Source organism: Culex pipiens, chromosome 2 (assembly GCF_016801865.2).
Source record: "Culex pipiens pallens isolate TS chromosome 2, TS_CPP_V2, whole genome shotgun sequence".
In the NCBI taxonomy this organism is placed as follows: domain Eukaryota; kingdom Metazoa; phylum Arthropoda; class Insecta; order Diptera; family Culicidae; genus Culex; species Culex pipiens.
In genome coordinates, this window is record NC_068938.1 from 209,413,159 (window position 1) to 209,435,813 (window position 22,655).

At 42.3% G+C, this 22,655-nt stretch overlaps 4 protein-coding genes across 4 annotated transcripts in view; 2 read left to right on the forward strand and 2 right to left on the reverse strand.

Moving 5' to 3' along the window:
* The window catches only part of LOC120421572 (uncharacterized), a 30,499-nt gene extending 7,844 nt beyond the window's left edge, over positions 1–22,655 (reverse strand). The window contains exons 1-6 of the mRNA XM_039584803.2: positions 22,233–22,655; positions 17,515–21,060; positions 17,047–17,459; positions 16,818–16,984; positions 13,690–13,793; positions 12,762–13,625 (exon numbers count right to left, since the gene is read on the reverse strand). Of these exons, the coding sequence (XP_039440737.1) occupies positions 12,762–13,625; positions 13,690–13,793; positions 16,818–16,984; positions 17,047–17,459; positions 17,515–21,060; positions 22,233–22,572 (5,434 nt within the window). The 5' untranslated portion in view covers positions 22,573–22,655. The remainder of the gene's footprint in view (positions 1–12,761; positions 13,626–13,689; positions 13,794–16,817; positions 16,985–17,046; positions 17,460–17,514; positions 21,061–22,232) is intronic.
* On the reverse strand, positions 4,792–5,965 carry LOC120421574 (cathepsin B-like). Its single transcript, XM_039584805.2, has one exon. It carries the CDS (start codon positions 5,888–5,890, stop codon positions 4,928–4,930), a length of 963 nt encoding a protein of 320 aa, XP_039440739.1. The 5' UTR covers positions 5,891–5,965; the 3' UTR covers positions 4,792–4,927.
* Positions 11,270–12,755, forward strand: LOC120421576 (cathepsin B-like). Its single transcript, XM_039584806.2, has one exon. The coding sequence runs from the start codon at positions 11,720–11,722 to the stop codon at positions 12,692–12,694; it is 975 nt and encodes a 324-aa protein (XP_039440740.1). The 5' UTR covers positions 11,270–11,719; the 3' UTR covers positions 12,695–12,755.
* LOC120421578 (RWD domain-containing protein 2A) lies at positions 16,807–22,183 on the forward strand. Its single transcript, XM_039584808.2, has 2 exons — positions 16,807–16,939; positions 21,247–22,183. Exon 2 carries the CDS (start codon positions 21,249–21,251, stop codon positions 22,164–22,166), a length of 918 nt encoding a protein of 305 aa, XP_039440742.1. The 5' UTR covers positions 16,807–16,939; positions 21,247–21,248; the 3' UTR covers positions 22,167–22,183.

Genomic DNA, 22,655 nt, shown 5'->3' on the forward strand with positions numbered 1-22,655 from the left:
AAACACTTTACCAAACACGTGTATCCACTCGTGAGCCCTGCACTCATTTGAACGTGACGTGAAATCTCTTAATCCTCCCGGGAGACCTACAAATCTACGCACTAGTTTATCCGGCATGTCTTCTAGTTGTCTTGTTTCCTCGACTACCGTCTACGACGGTTTGGCCTTGCGTTTGCGTCCTCCCTCCCTCTTGTTTTGTGAATCAGGTCCAGGTCCTCCGTGTCAGTAACTACTCGCTGGACGACTTGATAGAGCGGATCCAGCTCCATTGATGTCTTGCCCGTGGATGCATGCGGCGCTGTGAAGAACATCATTAGGTTGTCCTGTAAGTCAGCTTTCAAATCTCGTTTCAAACTGTGACTGATATAATCTGGAGTACGCTTCCCTTTTGATGGCCCGGTTTGCCAAGCGCATGTCCACGCTTCTCTGTTGTCTTTAACGACAACTAGCAGAGCTGAAAATGTCAGGGGTCCTGACGCGAAAATCGGCGACGCATACACGAATTTTTGAGATCCATTCACTGAACCGCAAAACCGTGACATAAACAAACCCGACTCAGTCGTGAGTGCCCTAGCTCACTGAGCAGCTGCAATGCGAGGCAGTAGTCGACCAACGCTCATTCGACGTTGCACGCACTCACATAAAGAAACAAGTTTTTACACAAAAAGTTGGTATATATGCGTGAAAATGTCATGTTGTTTTAAGTGGTTTGCACAGTCTAGAACCATTCAATTGTTTAAAAATAGTCAAAATAGTGTTTAGAGAGGATTTTACGAGTCAGTCATACGACACGAATTGAGTGAGTGTAGCTCATTTTTTCACGTCTCTCATTCTCCAGCAGCCGACCGGCACGAGTCAGGCGGCAGTGGTTGAACGGACACAGTAGGCTTACAGTCACATGCTAGCAGTGAACTGATATTTTGGTTTGCTTCATGTGTACGCTGGGTTGGAAACATTTTGCAGGCCTGGCGGTGAGACCCATCATTGGTTATACGCTGTGACCTAGATTAAGAATAAAAATTGACCGTTTTCAATCCTGGAAGAATTTCCCCTATTCGTGATACCTTCTCGATAGTGTCGATTCTTCCCAAATCCTTGAGTTTTTCCTACACTCAAAATCAGAAGTACCCTTCATAAAGGGTTCTATCTACCCTTTATCTGTCAGGGTGACGACGGGTAAACTTGAAAAAAAGGTGGAAGTAACCCTCAAAACCCGTCGTCACCCTGACAGATAAAGGGTAGATAGAACCCTTTTTGCGGGGTACATCTGATTTTGAGTGTATATACCTTATCCATCAAAGCAAGCGTTGGCCAACGTACATGCTGGCTGACAGGTACCACGTAGAGACCCTAAATAGGGAGACTGGTCTAAGTTTGCCAAATCGATCTGGCAACGTATGTTTTGAGCTTGGCAACCCTGATAAGTTTAGCTGAGAGTAAAGGCAAATGTTCGTTTGGATACGTCAAACTCCTGGCTGTTTGCGTACGGCAAATTCACTTCGACCAGTCTCCCTATTTAGGATCTCTAGTACCACGGACTCGTTGATCACTTTCTTTTTAGGAAAAACGGGTCTCCACAGCGTGTTCACTTCGACCGAGTTCGCCTGGCCTGAGCCGTGGTCTTTCCAGTAGCGGCTGGCTGCGAACCTCCTTTCACGGTTTTTTAAACTTCATCATCCCGGTACGAGAATCGAAATCACGACCTCTGGATTGGAAACCCAGCACGCCGCTAGTCTAAACCCATCCCCTACCGGTCAGTATTCCCAGTGAGTAGAATTACTGTTTTAAGGGGTTACATACATGTAGAAAATTACAAAATTTCATATTCCAGAAATTTTTTTAAATCCACTTAAAAGATGATTTTCAATCACTCCTGAAAGTTTCATGAAGATATTTTATAATTAAATAAGTTGCAGACGATTTAAGCTTAAAATTTTGCTATGCGCAAAGCGAACTGTCAAACTTAGCGAACGTTTTTCTCTGAGCACCGAGTTGATTTACGGGTGCCACGATATCTCGAGATGGGATAGACCAAATTGGCTGAAATTTGGGGTGAAGACTCTCAAGACTCTGCCGAGCTTCCGTGGCCGTGAGGTTACGGGTTTCGCCTTGTAAGCGGAAAGTGATGGGTTCGATTCCTGTCTGGCTCGGCAAAGTCAGATCCCTTCAAAGAGTAAATCTGCTCACTGGGAATACTGACCGGTAGGGGATGGGTTTCGACTAACGGCGTGCTGGATTTCCGATCCAGAGGTCGCGAGTTCGATTCTCGTACCGGGATGATGAAGTTCAAAAAAAAAAGACATATTTCGTGCCCGATTTTGAAATTTCGCATTTTAAAAAAATACAAAATTTAAAAACTTTCGATTTTTTATATCAAAAACATGAAAATATTTTTATCTTTTTTTTAAATTAACTTTTTGAAAATCGACCTTCGTCATACACACGGTACCGGTTTAACGAGTCTTCCCCAAAATTTTGAGCCGATTTGGTCAAGGCAGAGTTGAGATATCGTGGCACCCTTTTTTTGAAACTGCTAACTTCATATAGCTGTATCTCGGCAATGATACAACCAAATGTCTTCAAATTTATTTTGTTAATAGTTGAAAATGTATATTTTAATGTCCTGAAAACAGATTTAAAAAAAGTTTAAGTTTGTGCTCAAACCAACCTCTGACATTTTTGCCGATTTACATATATGTAACCCCTTAAGGGATCTGACTTTGCCGAGGCCAGGGGGTAGCGACGAAGCCGCCATCTTGGAAGTTCAGATAACAAACACTCAGAATCAGTATTATTCATATTACTTGGGTAACACGAAGTGTGTTATCCTGGTTAAACTCAAAAGTCCCATGCAAATGTGTAAAACCAAACTGAAAAATGTGTAATGCCGATTCACATTGTACGGGCGCACTGTTTGATCGACCAAAAGAAAAAAGCAAAAAAAGGTAAACAGAAAAATCACTTTTTTCGATGTGAATTTTCAGCCAATCTTGGGATGGAATCTCCAAGGATATGATAGAATTTGCCATCAGCAACCCAATTCACTTGTTTTTTTGAGTATTTATCGTTTAAATTGCGGGAAATTTGAAAATCAAAAACCCAAACAATGATTTGTTATGGGCTACCATTTGACAGCTAATGCTTTTGTTGTGGGCTCTCATTTGACAACTGTGCTAATGTCGACTGTTGTCAGTTTGCTTTGGTCGGAATAGGGTTGCCATTAGAGACCCTAAATAGGGAGACTGGTCTAAGCTGGCTAAATCGATCTGGCAACGTATGTTTTGAGCTTGGCAACACTGATAAGTTTTGCTGGGCGTAAAGGCAAATGCTCGTTTGGATACGTCAAACTCGTGTCTGTTTGGGTACGTCAAATTCACTTCGACCAGTCTCCCTATTAAGGATCTCTAGTTGCCATCCCCCCGGCCGAGGCAGACATGAATCGAACCCATCACCTTCCGTTACAAGGCGAAACCTGTAACCTAACGGCCACGGTAGCTCGGCAACGGTTCGATGCAGCCAAACATTCCCAGAATCTTTAGAGGACTAGCGTGTTTGCCAAATAGTCGAAATGTTTGATCGGTGCCGTTTCGTACGTTTTCAAGTCAATTCCCTGGTGCTTTAAGCTGTACCGAATTGTTAGAACATATTTTTATTCATTCTAAAAGGCAATTTATCAATCAACTCCACAATTTTCTGCAGTTAGTGGTGTTAATAGTTTCTTATAGAATAAATCGAAAACATATGTTAAAAACTTTTTGACCTTAATGTTACGAGTCAAAGTGAGTTTGTGACAGCCCATGTAGAATATTCGGCTTATCGATTTAAAATTATTTTTTAATTGATTGATTTTTCACTAATCAATTAGCGCATTCACCACCTCCATACTTTATCTTGGCAAAAATGCAAAAAACGTCAAAAACCAAAACAAAAAGTTTTCCACACCACTTTTTTGTTGTTTTTGTGTGCCGATAGTCGAAAATCGAAAAAAAGAAGCCAGTCCCGGAGCCGGAACACGCGACTCCGGATGACAATCTGGATGAACACAGGGATTGGGCGGCTAAACATAAGACGAAAGTTGACGAACAAAGCGGAGAGTAACGTCATGATACGAAATCCGGACACTTAGTAGCATATCATTTTTGTACAGAGGTCCGTTGAGTTCTGTCTGATAGACCTTAAGGAGCTGTCCATCTAATGGAGGAAGAGGACTTGTAAATCTCTTCTGAAATCCCGAAAATCTCTGGACGTAATATTTGAACAACCCCTAAAGTGTCGTGATAAGTCCAGCCTGTGATGATACACTACCCTCCCTAAGCAATCGAACCCAGAAGTGAATAGATCACCAGTTGTGTTGGTCCAAGCCGGGATTTGAAGCCCGATCTACCGCTTCCTTAGGCTACGTGGCTCGGTCAGTTCTTTTTAAAAAGGGCCATAAAAATGCAACTAAGAGAATTTGATCTCAAACTTTAATGCCCGTTATAGCCCACATATCTTCGTCGCAGAGAGCTCATTTTGGCATGAGTTCATGAGTTGAAAGTTTCGTCCAAATCATCCAAAAACTCGCTCTTAAATAAAAGTTAAGGAGGTATTAGACTATAACAAACAAACCGCCAAACTCGCACTTTTTCGTGTTTGACAGTTTGCCAACCTCGCAAACTATTAAAGTGCAAGTTTATTTGTTTATTTGTCATAGTCTAATACTTCCTTTTGTAAAAAGGGATTATTTTTTGTTAGTTGGAAGTGCTTGAATATAAATTGTGTTGAAATTATTTAAATAGATGTAACAAGGTGTAACCTGTATTTCAGTTTATTTGGCAGTTCTCAGTCAGACAAAGAAGTGCGATGAAAAAATCCAGGTCAAGCACGATTAATACACAACTCGAGAAATTTCTGAAAGTCGTATCGCATGTTTACGGGCCTCTCCCCACTAATATTTGGGTAGTCCGGCGTAGACAAAGTCCTCGATTCCTAGATGGTTCTCTCCACGGACAAACTTGAAGAAGCCCTTGTCGCCCCAGCGTACTCCCCACGAGTTGGCAACCAGCCAGTACTTGACGCCGTTCTCAACGCCCCAACCGATCACTCGAACCGCGTGCCAACCTTCAGTCGCTCCGGTAACGTGACGGTACACTCCGCTCTTGTACTGGTAAAAATCGGCAAACACCTCAAACTGTACGACCACCGGTCCATTTTGGTAGATCTCGGTCATGATCGCATTTTCGTTCCACATGACACGGTAAGCGCTGGCTCCGTACTTGAGGTCCTGGCTGTAGGCCAGCGGATATCCTGCCTGGCACTTCCGGCTGCACGTCGGGAGCGGGTCGTTGACGCAGTAGCTGCCGAACGGGTACGAGTTGCATCCCTGGCCAGATTTGTACGGTCCCTCGCTGGTGAGGCCCGAGTCCACCCAGTATTGCCAAGTTTTCCCAACGTAACCACCATCACACTTGAAGCAATCCGTACAGCAGGCCAGATAGTCCGTCGCTCCGAATGTGAACTGCTTTTGACCCCCGGAATGGATGCAGTAACGATCGGTGATGGCCGCGGCGGTCGACACGACGTAGCAAGATCCGCAGCAACCCTGGTCACGAATTTGGTTCAGCGAAGGGCAGTTTGGCCACTTTTGCCGCGAGTCAAAGCTCTCCGGGAGGGAGCGAACCGAGCGTTGATTCTCCAGCAGTGGTACGGCGTTGGCAACGGACTCGTTGGGACGAAGACCCAAGTTCATGACTCCAAACTTTTCCCGCTGATCGTACACTTGGGCGACCCAGGTGCGTGTGCGGGATCGGATCGCGGAAACCAGCGCGTTCTGCATCTGGTCCGAGATGCTGAACCCGGAGATTGTGCCGATGGCGAGGCAAACCACTAGTAGAATCTTCGTAAAAGCCATTTCTCTGGTGGAAGAAGACTGATAGCGAGAATGACCCGCGCAAACCGCTTTTATACGCGAAATTTCTTCCTGTGGGCTTATCATAAGGCGAAAGATGGTTTATTGGTCCCATGTAAGATCTGTTTGTTTTCTGATTATGAAATATGTGAAACTGGACCAAAAAACAATGACTGTGAATTTGGGTTGACAAAATAGAGCATAAAATTCGCAGAACTGGGCTTGTATTTGCATAATTTCAAAAACACCTCACGCAGAATAAATATATCTTGTTTCTATGCATGAGAAAAAACATTTTTTGGAAGGAAATATAAAAATGTAAAAATTCAAATTACAAGCTAAGCAATTCTTCACCAAACTCGAAAAAATAGATTAATTTTTTTTTCACAAAAATTAAATTTTCTCAAATCCGTATTTTTTTTATTTTTTATATGTTTTAAGGCAGCGATTCTCAACGGGGGTACCGGGCCTACTTGATTTATATGGCAGGGGGTACCAGCCTAGAAGAAGGTTGACAATCGTTGTTTTAAGGAAAAAAATCCCGCATATTTTAAGCCATTCAGAAGTATGGACCATAATTTTGCCGACTAGCAATGTTTTTTTTTTTTTCAAAATAGTGATTTTTGTAAAAAAAATAAATCAAGTACTTAACATTTTTAACCTCATTTTTTATGTAAAATCAAATTTGCTATCGAAAAGTACTTTATATATTTTTTTTAAGTGCATCGTTTTCAAAATATAGCCATTCTAAGTTAAATTACGTCCGAAAAAATCCGGTTTTATGATTTTTTAAAAATAGTTAATAGTATGATTTTTTAAAAAATGATTGTCCCTGATTGTTCACCCCTGAATTTTTTTTTTGTAATGTTCAGAAAATTTCCAACAATTTCGTCTGACAAACGTTGAAGGCTGGGCAACTGGTTGCTGAGGTACAACGGATAAAAGAAACAGGAAAAATGATTTTATTAAGTCTCATTCAAACAACCCTCTATTTTGTAATGTACTTTTTGATTGCAAATTCCATTTTACATGAAAAAAATAGGTTAAAAATTTTCAAGTACAAGATTTCAATTAAGAAAAAATCACTTTAAAAAAAATCATACCTCGTCGGCAAAATGTAGGTCCGTGTTCCTATTTTTTCTGAATAGTTACAAATTTACGATTATTTACGTACCATTTTTGTATGAACAGCTGCCAAAATTGTATGGAGACTTGTATGGGTGAACCAATGACACAAAATAGTCCGGGTACTTAGCCGAATGGTTAAGCGATCTGCCTTTCAAGCAGACAATCAGGGATCGAATCCCGCCCGGTCACCTCGCCACCGATTTTTCGGTGGCAACTTGAACCCCCTGCTCCCTCTGGGAGCAACAGATACACACACGGTAATTAATTACCACACACACACACACATGCCACTCCCGCCACTACAACAACTAGCGGTGGGTGAGTGGGGAATGGACGGGAAGATGACCAACCAACCACACCGCAACGCGTGAAGGAAGGAAGGAAGACTCTTCCAACAAGACCCCCAGGAGATCAGTCATGCAATTTGCACGGAACCCGTTCTGCGTTCGTTCTCGTTCTTCAATGTGAACTGAACCCACAGCGCAGGAACCATTGATTTTCGTTCCAAAAACAGAACGTCACTTTTTCGTGCCGTTCTCTTTCAACATTTGGAACGAGTTCTGTAAACCGCCTGTAGCCGAAGGTTCTCCATGGCGACAGTTTGACTTATATTGACAATCAGCTTGGTTAGATTGGTGGTAACATGAAAGTTTGGTAATCAGAAAAAGTGAGTTCGAATCTAATTTTTTTGAATTCATTTTTTTTGTGTTTAGTTGGGTAAACTTTTGGACTTAAAATATTATACCATTCAAGGGAAAATCCAGGTGGAGAGGCTAGGAAAACTAAACCTAAACGATTTATATTCAACAATGCATCTGAGGCTTTCAAATAAGAAATAAACGAAACCTTATGATCAACGGTTTAGGAAAAAAAAAAATGATTCGAACTACACAAAAAACAAATCATTCGGATTTTCTAACTCACTACCTTTGATTACTAAACGTATATGTTACCAGTGAGCTAGCTGGGCTGATATGTCAAGGGATGATTAAAATTAAATGAAGTTTACCTGGTCTACTGAGGCCCCGTCAAAGGAAAAAGCTCGAGTTCTGAACTGGGTTCTCCGTTCGTTTCAAAAAAGCCTACTGAACGAACTTTTCTTAGAGACGAGCGTGCGTTCTCAGAGCTGTTATTTTCCGTGTTGCTGTGTGAACTTGAACGAACGGAGAACCCGTTCAAAAGCATGACTGCAGGAGATCATCAACATCCATCAAGATGAAGAACAATAGATCTCGGATCTATAAATAGACGCACGGCTCCGTGATGGCAAGGCCGATTGAGCCAGTTAGGGTATAGGTTAAGATAGAGGACAAAGAATAAAAAATAAAAAAATGACACAAAATGGCTTCTTTAGTGATAGAAAAGGCCCCCACAAAGTTTGACCCAAATGAAAAAAATACTAAAAATGCTAGAAGGTGATTGTTCGGCAATTGTCTACGCCACACTTTTTTTAGGTGGCCCGAAAAAATGGTTTCTGAAGTTACAAATAATTTAAAATATAGATTTTTTTTAATTACTATTTTTCCTGAATAATTATAACCTTAACTAATACTTACAGTTTTGCCAAGATACCAAATCGATAGAAAAATTTCTTCTTAAGATATAGGTTTTCGAATATTTACAAAACATTTTTTGTATGAAAAGCTGCCAAAATTGTATAAAAACTCGTATGAGAGCAATTCTCTGAGATTTTGGTCTTTTTTTTGTATTTTTTAATCCTGCTGAAACTTTTTTGGTGAATTGAATTCATGTCTCACCCAAAACAACCCACCATTTTCAACGTCGATATCTTAGCAACTAATGGTTCGATTTACAATGTTAAAATATGAAACATTCGTGAAATTTTCCGATCTATTCGAAAACAATATTTTCAAAATTTTAAATCAAGACTAACATTTCATAAGGACCAAACATTCAATATTACGCCCTTTTGAAATGTTAGTCTTGATTAAAAAAATTATTGTTTTCGAAAAGATCGAAAAATTTCACGTATGTTTCATATTTCAACATTGAAAATCGGACCATTAGTTGCTGAGATATCACCATTAGAAAATGGTGGGTTGTTTGGGTGAGACTTGGAAAACATCAATTTTCCTGTTTTAAACCTTTGAATGGCAATATCTCAACAATTAAGGGTCGTATCAACAAAGTTCAATAAAGCAAAATATAGAGAATTTTCTCAGCTTTTCAAAAATATTTTTTTTCAGAAGTGGGCAAACATGGGCACTTATTTAAAAAAATGAATAACGACGACTATTTTGAAAAAAAAGATACCAAAAATGCTATAACTTGAAAACGGTGCACTTTATCAAAATTTCACTGAAGTACTTTTTGATTGCAAATTCGATTTTACATCAAAAAATTAAATTCGCAATTCGCAATTCGCAATTTTCAGTGTAAGAACGGGCCTTGACCGATCTTATGCACTAGGTTCCCGACGAACACGCACTGCCCTTACACCTACATCTCACCCTTGCTCTGAGTCAGTACGAGCAACACGCTAGAACACGCTTTGAGTGTTCGTGCCAGGCATGCACACCTTCTTTTCCGGTTACGCATTTTAACTCGGCCGGGGGTGGTACATTACGTAGGGTTTGATGTAAGTATAAGCGCCTAACCATTTAAAGTGTGCCTAACAAATTTCATTAAAGCAAAAACTGTTTTATTTTTAGTTTGAATTCAAAAACTAATTGTTATTTACTGTGTTTTGTTTTCTACTGAAAGCTTTCCTAGTGTTGAGTCGTGTTTATATGTTGCTATTTCTTTTGTCGCGGTGTTTTGTTACAATTTTTGGTCCTAAGCATTTTACAAAAGTTTTTCAAAAGTACAATAGTAATAATTGAGTAAGGGCTCGAACCTAATTTGTTTGAAGAAAAGGGTAAAGATTGAAAACAATGGACAGTGAAAGAAATATACTATTTGAAGAATCAATAGTAAAAGAAAGATAGTAATTTATGAAGTAGATAAAGAAATTTACAATAGTTAATAAATAGAGGTAACAAACAAGCTTAGATTGTATTAAGTGCAATTTATAGGGCAGATGAAAAAAATATTCAAATAGATAAATAAAGATAAACAAAATTGACATCGCTGCCAAATTAAGGGAAAGCAGAAAGTTTGTTACAGCAGCATCAATTGGTAAAATAGAGTGGAAAAGCGTTGAGAAATAAGAGAATCAAATGAGTAAAATCGAAATCAAATAGAGGATAGTGAACAGAAGCTGCGTTAGAAAATCAGTGAAACAAAATAAACAGAAGATAGGTGGTAGCTGAAATGGAAAGAAGGGAAACCCCGTTGTGCGATGTTTCAGGTACATCCACAGCAGTTGACTCAACATACTGCGAATCAAAACAATACCGTCTACAATCACAAATTACTTCCCTTTCCCACATTGTCGCGCCCCTTTCTTTTAGCCGTCTCGACTTTGACCCGCGGTGGTCAAAGGTTTACGATCCGTTTCCACAGGCCACCAGCTAGGTCATCATGAAAACCAAGCCAACGTGGAGGTAAGAAAATAGGACACTTGCAAGGAACCAGAGCTATACTGTCTTGATCAAAAATGATCTAACAGGACTACGGACGTAGTCAGTGACGCTCCTTCCAGGATGTTCCTCGCCTAAGCGTCAACTGAAGAGGTATCATCAGCATCATTCGCCCTTGGCCTGCTTTTACATCAAAAAAAAATTAAATTGAAACATTTTTACAACCAAAAAATCATAACACGGTCAAAGATTTTTGCCCGTTCTGGAAAAATTGGCATGTGATGTCTTCTAAAACATATCAGAAAATAAAAAAATAAAAATAGTGTTTTTTTGCAAATCAAGTTTTAGTAACAAAAAGTGAAATTTAAAATTACAAAAAAAAATTTACCGCGTATAATTTTTTTTCAGTGTAGTCCTTTTACCTACAACTTTGCCGAAGACACCAAATCAATCAAAAAATTCCTTCAAAAGATACAGATTTTTTAATTTTTATGCATCATTTTTGTATGGGCAGCTGCCAAATTTGTATGGAAAACTATATGGACAAACTGATGATGCAAAATGGCTTCTTTGGGCATACCGAAGGCACCGAAAAAAGTTTCAAAAATACAAAAATTAAAATTAAACAAAAAAGACCGATCCGTAAAAAACTGCTTAAAAGCAAAACAATGATGCAATATATCTCGCTTACTTTTTCAAAAGGTCGTATGTACATAGGAAACCCATGGCACATTTTGAAAAAGTAATCTAGATATATTCTTTGGACATAAGGTTTGGCCCTCCAAAAAGCTTGAATAATTAAAAAAAAAAATCAGCTGATTTTGTGAAGGATTGATTTTAATGGTCACTCCATGACTTTGGTATTTATATTTATTTAGTGAAATACACAATCTGCATAGAAACAAAACCCAATTTTTTGTCCCAAATTGTTTTTTTGAAATTATGCAAATATTAGGTCTAATTCCTAGAATTTTATGCCACAATAAACGACCCGCATGGAAAGAAATTATTTATTTGTTCTCAAGGCACATGTTTTTAATCAGAAAACAAACACCTTTCTACATGAGATACACGCAAAACAAATATGCTAACCCTCATGAGCCAAAAATTATGATCCAATAAACCATCTTTCGCCTCATGATAAGCCCGAAAGGAGGAGATTTCGCGTATAAAAGCGGTTTGAGCAGGTCACTGTCACCATCAGTCTTCATCACCCGGGAAAATGGCTCTCTCTAAAGTTCTACTAGTTCTGTGCCTCATCGCCGCCATCGGCTCCATCTCCGGGCTCAGCATCACGGACAAGATTCAGGAAGCGCTGGTGTCCGCCATCCGATCGCGTGCCCGCTCCTGGGTCGCCCAGGTGTACGATCGGCCAGAAGAGTTTGGCGTGATGAAAATGAGCCTCGGGCTGAACGAGTCTGAACTCAACAGTCTGCCACGGCTGCAGAATCAACGCTCGGTTCGCGCCCTGCCGGCGAGCTTTGACGCGCGCCAAAAGTGGCCTTACTGCCCATCGCTGAACCAAATCCGCAGCCAGGGATCTTGTGGATCGTGCTACGCCGTGTCGACAGCTGCGGTCATTACCGATCGTTACTGCATCCACTCCGGGGGTGAACGGCAGTTCTACTTTGGATCAACGGGCTACCTGTCCTGCTGTACGGACTGTTACAAGTGTGACGGTGGCTACGTGTTCAAAACTTTTGATTACTGGGTGGAGTACGGCCTCACCAGCGGGGGACCGTACCATTCTGGGCAGGGTTGTAAGCCGTACCCGTTTGGCGGCGCTACCCAGGACGTGAATATCGTTCTGAAATGCGATCGCCAGTGCCAGGCCGGATATCCGCTGACCTACAGCCAGGACCTCAAGTATGGAGCCAGTTCGTACATTCTCCCATGGGGAGACGAAAATGCGATGAAAGCCGAGATCTATCAGAACGGTCCGATTGTTACGTCCTTTGATGTGTATGGCGATTTCTTCCAGTACAGGAGCGGAGTGTATCGACACGTTACGGGTGCATACAAAGGTAGTCACGCGGTTCGAGTCATTGGATGGGGCGTTGAGAACGGAGTCAAGTACTGGCTGTGTGCCAACTCGTGGAATGAGCGATGGGGCGAAAATGGCTTCTTTAAGATTGTCCGTGGCGAGAATCATGTGGGAGTCGAGGACATTAGCTATGCTGGACTGCCCAAGTATTAGAAAGGGGATAAGATTGTAACTCACAAAAGTAGTGAATAAAGTTTGGAATGATTAAATCAGCACGTACCTTTAGCAACCCGAAACTGGCCGTCCTTTTTGTTCCAGCGGTAAAACTCTACCGCGGTGCGATTACCATCGTCCACGTGGGCCGCCAGCAGCTCAATCGGACTCGGTGACAACGGCAGCGTGATCGTGATCACATCACGAAACCGTCCCGCCAACGGTTTGATCCGCTCGTAGTGACTCAAATAAGGCGTCTTACTGTGCAGCGTCTCCACCAGCGACTGTCCGACCATGTCCAAACTGCGCAACTTTGACTCGTACTTGCTCAGCTGATCACCGTACTCGACCTCCCGCAGCAGCTGGTTGATGTTAACACCGAAGATGGTGTTATTCCCAGTGTCCACATTCTGTGCCTGCAACGTTCTCGTCAACGTCACCGGCGTCCGAACCGTCAACGTTTCCTGGTTTCTCCTGGCCAAGTTCGCCATAAACTCGTCAAAGTTCTTTCCGTTGATCGTCTCAACCTCCAACTCCTCAATCGAAGACGGATAAATCAAATTCAACTCAGGAAACTTTGTCCGCAGCGTCAAATCCCCTTTAATCGTCTGCGGAACCGACTTCAACAGCAGATGCTCCCGGTCAAAGGTCACATTGTTCACCAGTCCAAGCACTTCAATATCCCCCAGGAACGTGGCCGCCTCAACCGTAGTCACACCCTCGATCGTATGATTCCGGCTCTTGCGAACGGAATTCGCGAACCACTCGTTGATATCGACCCCCTGGATCAGGCACGGATCGGGACAGATGATGTTGTGAACATGCAGGTTGTCGAACTGCTTCGGAGCGGTGAAGACCACCTCGGTGGCGTCCTGCCAGAGAATGTCCCGGCGCAGATCGAGGCCGTTTAGCGTGGTCAGATTGAAGGGTCCTGCGGTTTGGAGGGGTGGTTATTAACTAGCTGATTTTAATTGAAGATTTGGGTCAAATTTTACCTCGAACTTCAACGTTGTGGAACGTCCAGTTGCCGGTGATTGTTTGCGGAACGTCTTTCTTCAGCACGTGTTTGTCAAAGTCAACGATGTCGATTCCTTTTGAGCTGAAGAAAATAAAACGGTTTCCATCAAAATTCAGAATTATGCTCTCAAATAAGAAAAATCGTAAAAAGACTCTTTCAAAATCCCTAATTTTTTTAAATATTTTCTGAAATCCGTTGCCAAAACTAATGGCTTTGGTTGGAGTCGAAATACATAAACTTCATAAAATATTGGTAATGAAAAAAAAATATGCTTCATAAAGTTTTTTCTCAACTTTAGACATTTTTTTTAATTTAGAAGTTTTTTAAAACTAATAATTTTTTAAATAAGAAATTTTTCAAATTTAGGAAAAAAAATCAAAATTCAGACATTTTTCGGAATCTAGAATTTACTTAAACTAAAAATGTAGGAATCTTTGAAAAATATTTTTTTTAATCAAAAAATATTCAGGATTTAGGATTTTTAAAAAATTAGAATTTACAAAGTTAGATTTTTTAAATTTATTTTTTTTAATTATTAAATTTTAAAAAAATTAAAATTAAGACATTTTTTTTAATTTAAACATTTTTAAAAATTCTAAAAAAATCTAGATTTTTGAAATAAAATTTTATAAGCTAAGAAATTTTTAAAATTTGAAAAAAATAAGATTTTTTTTATAATTTCTAATTTTTTGAAATTTAATTTTTTAGGTTACTTTTAGTTTATAAATTTTCAAAATCTTAAATTTTTAGAATTTTTTTTTTTATTTGTGAATTTTTGAAAAATAGAACGCTACAAAATTAGAAAATTTGTAATTTTTTTTTATTTTGAAATTCGAAATTTAGACGTTTTTAAAATTAAGTCATTTTTAAAATATGGAATTTTCTAAAATCTTAAATTTTCTGAATTATTTTTTTTATTTGGGAATTTAAAAAAATAGTTTTTTTTTCATTTGGGAATTTTAAAAAATAGTTTTTTTTTAAATTTAGGAATATTTTAAGTTCAGGATTTTTTGAAAATTAGAATTTTAAAAAATTCTTATTTTTGCAAATTAAAATTTTTGAAATTTATTAAAATTCAGAAATTTTTAAAATTATTAATCTAGGCCGTTGCAAATATTTTTCAAAGTTTTTGTCGCCCCCCCCCTTCAAAATTGGTCCTAAAAATCAGCGCTCCCCCCACCCCTCGACATTGAACAAAGTCGAGGGACATAAACTTCAAAAAATATTTGCAACGGCCTTATAAAAATTTTAAAAATAAATTATATAGAAAATCTAGAAGCTTTTACTATTTTTAAATTTTATTCAATTCAATTAGTTTTTATTAGTAAATAATCAATTCACAATTTCGTAATTCTTATAACCTAATAGAGTTTTGGAGTACCTTTCAACTATGATTTGTACTATAGTTCATTTTGATGTAATTGAATATTCTAACAATGGATTTTGCAAGAGAAGGAATTTTTAAATTTTATAGATTTTAAAATAATGATTTTTTTTAAATTTCTAAATTGAAAAAATAGTATATTTATCAATCTTTAACATTTTTTAAATTTAGCCACGTAGCCTAGTGGTAACGCTCCCGCCTAGTAAGCGGCAGATCGGGGTTCCCTTCTGGATTCGATTGCTTAGTAAAGGGAAGGTAGTGTATCGTCACAAACTGGACCTTATCACGACACCTTAGAAAGGCGACCTATGGAATGTTAACATTAACCTTAACATGTTAACATTAGTTGAGTTCAAAACTGCCACTGAATCCGCTTTGTAAATGCCGGCCCCGATACTCTTCAAGGGTGTTCCCCTCAGGAACAGGGAAAGATTTACTTTTTTTTAAATTTATGTTTTTATATTTTAAAATTTATTGTTAGTTTAAAAACAATGAAATTCTAAAACAATTGATGATTTGAAAAAAAAAATTAAACTTGGAAAATGACATTTCAAAATAATAATTTAATTTTAGGATTTTTAGATTTATTTTTGTAATTTTTTTAACATATTGGATTGCACAAAAACTATTTTTTGAATCGCTTTGAAATTTTGGAATAAAGAAAAACTAACCTTAAATTTGTGAAATTAAAAAAAAATGTAGAAAAGCTTAGAATTTCGATTTTCTAGAACAATCATCGGAATTTGTCGATGGCGTAAGAGCAATAACGATCGAATGATCTCAATCTAATATTGTCAAATTACAACCGTTGACAAATTACGATCGTAATATTTTTGGTCCAGAAATCTCAAATGTGTTTTTGTTTTTCTCTGAATATAACATTATTTTGAATCTGTTTCTCGATCTAACGAGGGGTTTTGACAAAAATATCATTTTGTTTGATTGCCAAGTATAATTTAAAAAAGAAATACATTTGCATCACCAAACCTCTATGAAACGGCTCATCACATAAAAGGTGTAGTTGTTTTATATTTATGTAATTAAAAATGAATTGAAATTAATTGATTATGATGACCAATGCATTTGGTTTCAAAACGTTTTGAAAAATTCTGAATCTATTCTAATCAGCCATGAAACCACGTGCTCCGAGCAACCAATTCGACACCTTATCAACTTTCACCCGGCGAGTACACCAAAACTCTCACCACCACACCCACAACAGAGCACGAGGCGCGCAACATCTGACAGCACCTCCCCCAATGATACTGAGCAAGGAGGAAAGAAGGGGAGGGTTGGTGGGCGGGCAGGTGAGATTTGTTTTGATCTGGTCGTCCACTCCATTCGCGCGTAGCTGATGGTGTGACTTGTATCAGCGCCTGCTACGCGGTCAATTTTTCGTCAAAATTCATTGATAAAAGTTGGTTTGTGTAAGAGCAGCAGTGAATGGCGATGTGGAGCTGATCCATTGAAGGTATTTTGGTTAATGAATAAAGCTGAATTTCATTCAAGATGTGCTAAATTAATGCTAATTTAATTACAGATTGTTTTATAGATGGCTAAATTTTGGGTGGTGAGATTAAACTGGTAAGATCACGCCGAATCTGGATGGGAAATCCGCGTGGATGAAATAAAGAATCAAGGAAATTTTAAAGATTCAGTTCAAGTTGACACGTCTGCAAAGACAGACTAAAAAAATCATTTCTTTTTTAGGAAAAACTCACTCAATCGATCCCTTTAGCAGTCCGCCGAGCTCAACACTGCGAGCGCTCGTCGCCTTTCGGAACCGCACCGGACCCTTGAAGATCAGTGGAGTCGTCACATTCTGCGCCTTGGAAACGCTGAGGTAAGTTTGCGCAATCTCCGACAAGTTCAGGTTGTTAATGGGACCCTGTGAGAATTGGGATATTTTAATTAACAGTGTTCCAGAATTTCCAATCAAGACATTCGTACCTTGGCGTGAACCCAGCTAGCAAAGTGTGCATTCTCGAAGCGATAATTCCCGGTTAGCACCTCGTCCCGGTTGGCGAGCCACACGTCCCGATGGAGCTGCTCCAGATTGTACCCGTTCAGGGTGACGATCTCCGGTTGAACTTCAAAGTGCGCGTTGCCGTACACTTCCACATTCATAGGACGGTCCGGAGTGCTGCCAGTGGCGGTGGTGAACTCACGCAACTTGGCGTAGTTCATTCCGTTGAGGGTGTGCGATACGTGGATTTCGCCCGAGACTAGCAGATTGCCGTCGATTTTTATCTCCTCGAGCTGTTGAGGATCCGATGCTTGGTCGAGCAGGACGTCGGTGGCCAGGTTGAGTCCAGATATCAGACCATTAACGGTAACCGGCTGGTACGAAACGACTCCTTCGTCTGAAATTGGTAGAGTTTAAGTTGATGTTCAGCACAACTAATTCAAGCTACTTACGGAAAATCGCATGCGGAACTCGCTCGTTCTGGTCCAGATAGTACACGTTCTGAGCCAACTCGTCCAACTTTACCCCGTTGACGAACCCATCCACGTAAGTCCTTTCCGCGATCACGTGTTCAAAGATCTGCGGTGCCGTAAAGGTCTGGTTGTACTCGTTCAGCAACCAAGCCCGGCCAAACTCCTCTCTCCGAACTCCGTTGATGGATCCGTTGAAGAACACGTTCCGCACCGTGATTGGATGCTTCAAAATCAACGTCTCCTCAATGACTATGTCCTGTTCCAGCGGATCGCTGATCTTCTGCAGACCCATCAGATCTACCCCGTTGAGTGAGGCTTGATCGAGCAGCACTAGCTCGCGCACTTGAACATTTTGGAATCGCTTTGGCCCGGTCACCAGCACCGTCTCATTACCCAAACCACAGCCCGGACGTTGCAGCGTATCGCTAAACATCCAGTCCAGATTGTACCCAAAGATGGTCGAATTGGTCGCTTCCAAATTACCAACATTCAAGTTTCCGTTCACCGTCAACCGACAGTTCTCCATCCTCACATTCGCCTTGATCTGCTGCTTCGAGTCCGTAGTCAGCAGCGTGTCCAGTGGACGACCCTCGAAGAGCGTCTCCTGGGCTACCACATGACTTGCTACCACCTCTTTAAAGTGGATTGTACCCTCAACCACCTGATCACCGGTTCGTTTCAGCACCGTTTCATTCAACACCCTCAAATCGACCTGGTTGATCATGGCTGCGTCCACGTGGCCACCTCGAATCTTCAAATCCCCACGGAACGTCTTCTTCCCCGTTATCTGCTGCACCCGGTCCGAGTTGATCGGGATGAAATCGTTCGGGTTGAGCCCGTTCAAGTCGGTGGTGAACGCGTTCTCCACTATCAACGGCTTCGTGAAGGTGAAATTCTGGTAGGACCCAACCGCGTTCAACGGGAGACCGTGCTCGTAGAGGTTGACGAAGTTGTACGTCCGACTGGCGCCGAAGATGTTTGACGTGTTGAGCAGACGCTCGATCGTTACGTCGCCGGTTATTTCAAAGTCTCCCTCCAGGTAGACGTCCTGGTTGATCGTAGTAACTGGATTGAGCTTGCTCAAGCTGCTGCTGTTGATCTTGCCCTGCAGGAATATCGGACCCAACAATTCAACGTAATCGAAAGTCTTCGTCCCCGTGATCAACTGTGGTTCCTTGGAATCCCTTAGCAGCACCTGCAGCTCATCGTCGATCACCGGAATGTGGTTGATGCGATCGTACAGCTGAACGTTGTCCATCTGAACCGGCTTCAGAAACTGCACGTCCTGGCGCACCTTAAAGTCCGGGTACTCGCTGGTCGGCTCCGTTAGCACCAAAAAGTTCAAATCGATCCCCGACAGTCGATTGTTCGGCGCCGTCACATTGTCCACGACAATGTTGTCAAAGTTGAACGGTGCCGTAATCACCTGATCGCCAACCGTCTTGAGCGCGTACTGATCGATGTACGCCATGTCCACATCGTTCGTCAAACCCGTCAAGGTCAAGTTCTTCACGCGAATCTCCCGCAGTCGCGACGGATAATCCTGCTGGGCGGCACGCGATCGCGAGCGCAACTTGGAAGCCTGCTCGATGAGCGCCGTAACCTGATCCACGTCGGTGTTGTTCAGCTTGGGCGTCACCAAATTCTTCACCACCAAGTGATCCACGTACATGGTTTTGGCGGAGAACGTCTGATCTGCACCGTTTATCAGCACGTTATCCGGCGTGAAGCGAATGCCGTCGATCAGGTTATTTACGAACAAATCACCTCTCACTTCCACCTCGCTTACGTACAAATCTACATCTTTGAGCAATCGAGGATCACCATTGGTACGCAGCAGTGTCTCGCTAGCGTACCCATTCAAGAACTTAACAGACAATCGATCATCTACGATCAGTCGATCGACATTTATTATTTCATCCTCCTCCGTTCCGTTCACCGGTGGTTGCCTCTCGTCGTTGATATTGCGAGCGTTCAGGTCCTTGACAAGTGCACCGGTCGCGATCACCTGCGGTACCTTCAAATCCCCGCGCACCTCCAGCGTCTCGTTCAATCCCAAGCTGTCATCGATGATCGCTTTAAGCTTCTCCACCTTTTGCTTCAACCCCTCCAGCTGGTTGTGAACGCTGTTCAAGTAGTCGAACGTCCGCTGATCAAACACGAACCCACCCGTGTGCAACACCTTCGTCCGCAAGTGCTCAACCGTCGATCGCTTCACCTCAACGTCCTTGTCGAGCTTGATCGTCCCATCGTCCACCTTCGGCAACGCTTCCAACTTGTTGTAAATCTCCTCCAGGTTCATCTGTGACAACCGATCCGTCGTTTCCCCGCACCAGCTGATAAACTGCCCGTAAACCTCCTTCAGATCATTCTCCACGCCATACATCGGCGTAAAAATGTTCGTCGTACTGCCAAACAGGTTCTTATTCGCGATCACGATCACACTGGCGTTGATAATGTGCCGATAAACGCGCATGTGCGAAACTCCCTCGGCGAACGCTTCCCGCGTGTAATCGATCCTCGACGGAGCAAACTTCCACCCGTCGTACTCGTAGATCTGCAGCGGTTTCCCTTTGCAACGAATCAGCAGCAAAAACTCCCCGTTCTCCCGCATCACCGGCAAGAACTGCTGCACCCGGTGCAGCTCAAACTTCTGAAACGGCACGAAGAACCCGTCGATGAACTTGTACACGATCGAGTGCTGGTCGTAGTCCAGCTTCTTCCGGTTCTTCTTCCCGGCTCGCGAGTTTCCCGTCACCAAAAAGTGCTCCCTCACATCGCCCTGATCGAGGAAGAAGTACGCAATGTCCGAAACCGAATACACGTAAATCTTCTGGTGAAAGTCAAACTTTTGCCGCTCGTAGTCAAACTTGAACACGTCCGAGAACGTGTCCTCGTCCACCGCTTCGTCGTTCATCTGGTTGGCGATCGCGATAAAAAGCGTCTCCGCGATCATGAACGGTTCGATGTGTATCGAGTTGTAACACGGCAGTTCGTCGATCGCGTCAAAGTGATACCCGGACCACCGGTACAGCGGGCACACGTTCGCCACGCTCTCGTCCAGGTTCGTGTACGTGTGCGTCAGGTAGATGTGATTGCCGTGCGTCCACATGTGCACCGTGTTCTGGTTCGATTGGCTAAACTTCTGCACGATCTCCGTCGTTCCGTTCTCCTGAATCTGGAAGATCGGCGACCCGTCGTCGATCCCTCGATGGTTCAGCGGCGAATCCTGGTTGCGAGCGTTGTCGTAATAGTTCACAATAGCCACGAAGCCCAGCGAGGCGTTCGAGATGCAGTCCATATTCCGGGCCAAGATCGCGGTGTACTCTTTGAACTTTTGAAACTGGCCTTCCTCCCGCACGTAGAACGACACGACGGTGTGGTTGGAGTAGCTTTCCTTCGATTTGCGGATGTGTAGCGATGCGGCAAACACTTTCGTACCGACTTTCAGCAGGCAGATGTCCAGAGGGAAGTTGACCGGAACGTAGCCACGCTCGTGGAAGCCCTTGAGGAAGCGGCGTTCGCCTTGAAGAGATTTGAAAAATACAAATGTCAACTATTTTTTTTTTTATTGATCAAGTGAAACCAATCCAGCTTAAACTTTGGTTACACATTTACAACCTTACACACACAGATCAGTTTTTTATTCTATGTCGATTTGTTTAGGTTATAAAAGAATGACCTCAACAAAAATTCAAACTTTCATTCCAGCCATGGACGCCGCCGAACAACTCCAGGAACAGCTCCTGCGCGACTGCCTCCGCAAACAGCTGGACGAGTTCCACATGCTCGCGTCGATCTTTTGCAGCCCGGGCGAACTGCACGTGGACGACTACAGCTTCGTGGACAACATTGGCGCGTACATCAGCGGCGAAACGGGTCGCCTGAACGCCAAGCTGGACTACCAGCTGAATTTACCCCTGCTGGAGGAACAGCGGGTACAAATACGGGTCGAACTACCTCATCTCTATCCGGGGCTGGAGATTCCCTGCTTTGTGGTACGATCAGCATGCTTTCCACGCGATCAGGAACGAATGATCACGCAGAGAATCGAGGAGTACATCGAGCGGGAGGTGCTCGATTCCAGTGAACCGTACGTGTTTCAGGTCGTTTCGTGGATTCAGGACAACTTTGTCGAGTTGACAAAATTTCACGAACCGTTGAAGGTGAGCGAAGAGGGTGGCAGTGCAAAGTCCGCTTCAGTGACCTTTGAGAGGTTATGGATTTACTCACACCACTTGAAGAGTAAAACTAAAAGACAAACGATCCTCAAAACCGCAAAAGACCTTGATCTTACGGGCTTTTCGAGGCCTGGTAAACCGGCGATCATCTGCGTTGAGGGGCGGCAGCAGGACACGCAGGAACTTTGGCGCACCATTCGGCCGATGAAGTGGCAAAAGATCCAGGTCAAGCTGGCTGAGACGGAGCTGGTTGAGGGGGGTCTTGAAACGATTGCGGGCAAGCGGAGGTTCTCCGGTTTTCGCGAGGAACTGTTCACCGAAGTGGACGACGAAAACGACGAAGAAGTGCCGATGAGCATGAGTTTGTTCATGAAGTTTCTCGATCGGCACGATTGTGGTTACATTAGGAAGGAAATTTTTGGTTTTGAGCAGGCGGAAAATGATTTATAGAAAATATATATATTTTTTGCAATTTACAACTTATTTAACCCTTCCCCAAATCAAGAGAAATCCTACCTCCAGCGGTATCCGCCTCGATCAGCTGCTCGTCCACATTTTTCGACTCTCGCTTCACCCGGTCGGTTGTTCCAGATTCACCAACGCCTGTAGATCGTACAAACCCGCGGATTCGTTGATCCATGCGGGCCTCCTCTTCCGGAGAAAGTTCTGCGCTCCCATCGAGGCCTTCGGCGCGAAAGTCCGCCAGCAGATTTTTGTAGAACACTTCTTTCAGCTGGGACAGTTCGGAGGCATCCTCGGAGGAGGGTTCACCATGCACGAGCAAGAACGGTAATCGGACCGCGCAGATTAGTATCACCACCAGAATGAAGTTAAATATTAGCGGCAACGAAAACATTTTTCGACCAAATTAAGCCGACATTGCAGCCAAGTGGAAAATGTATGTTCTTGCGAGCTCAACAACGTGGAGAGGACTGGTGG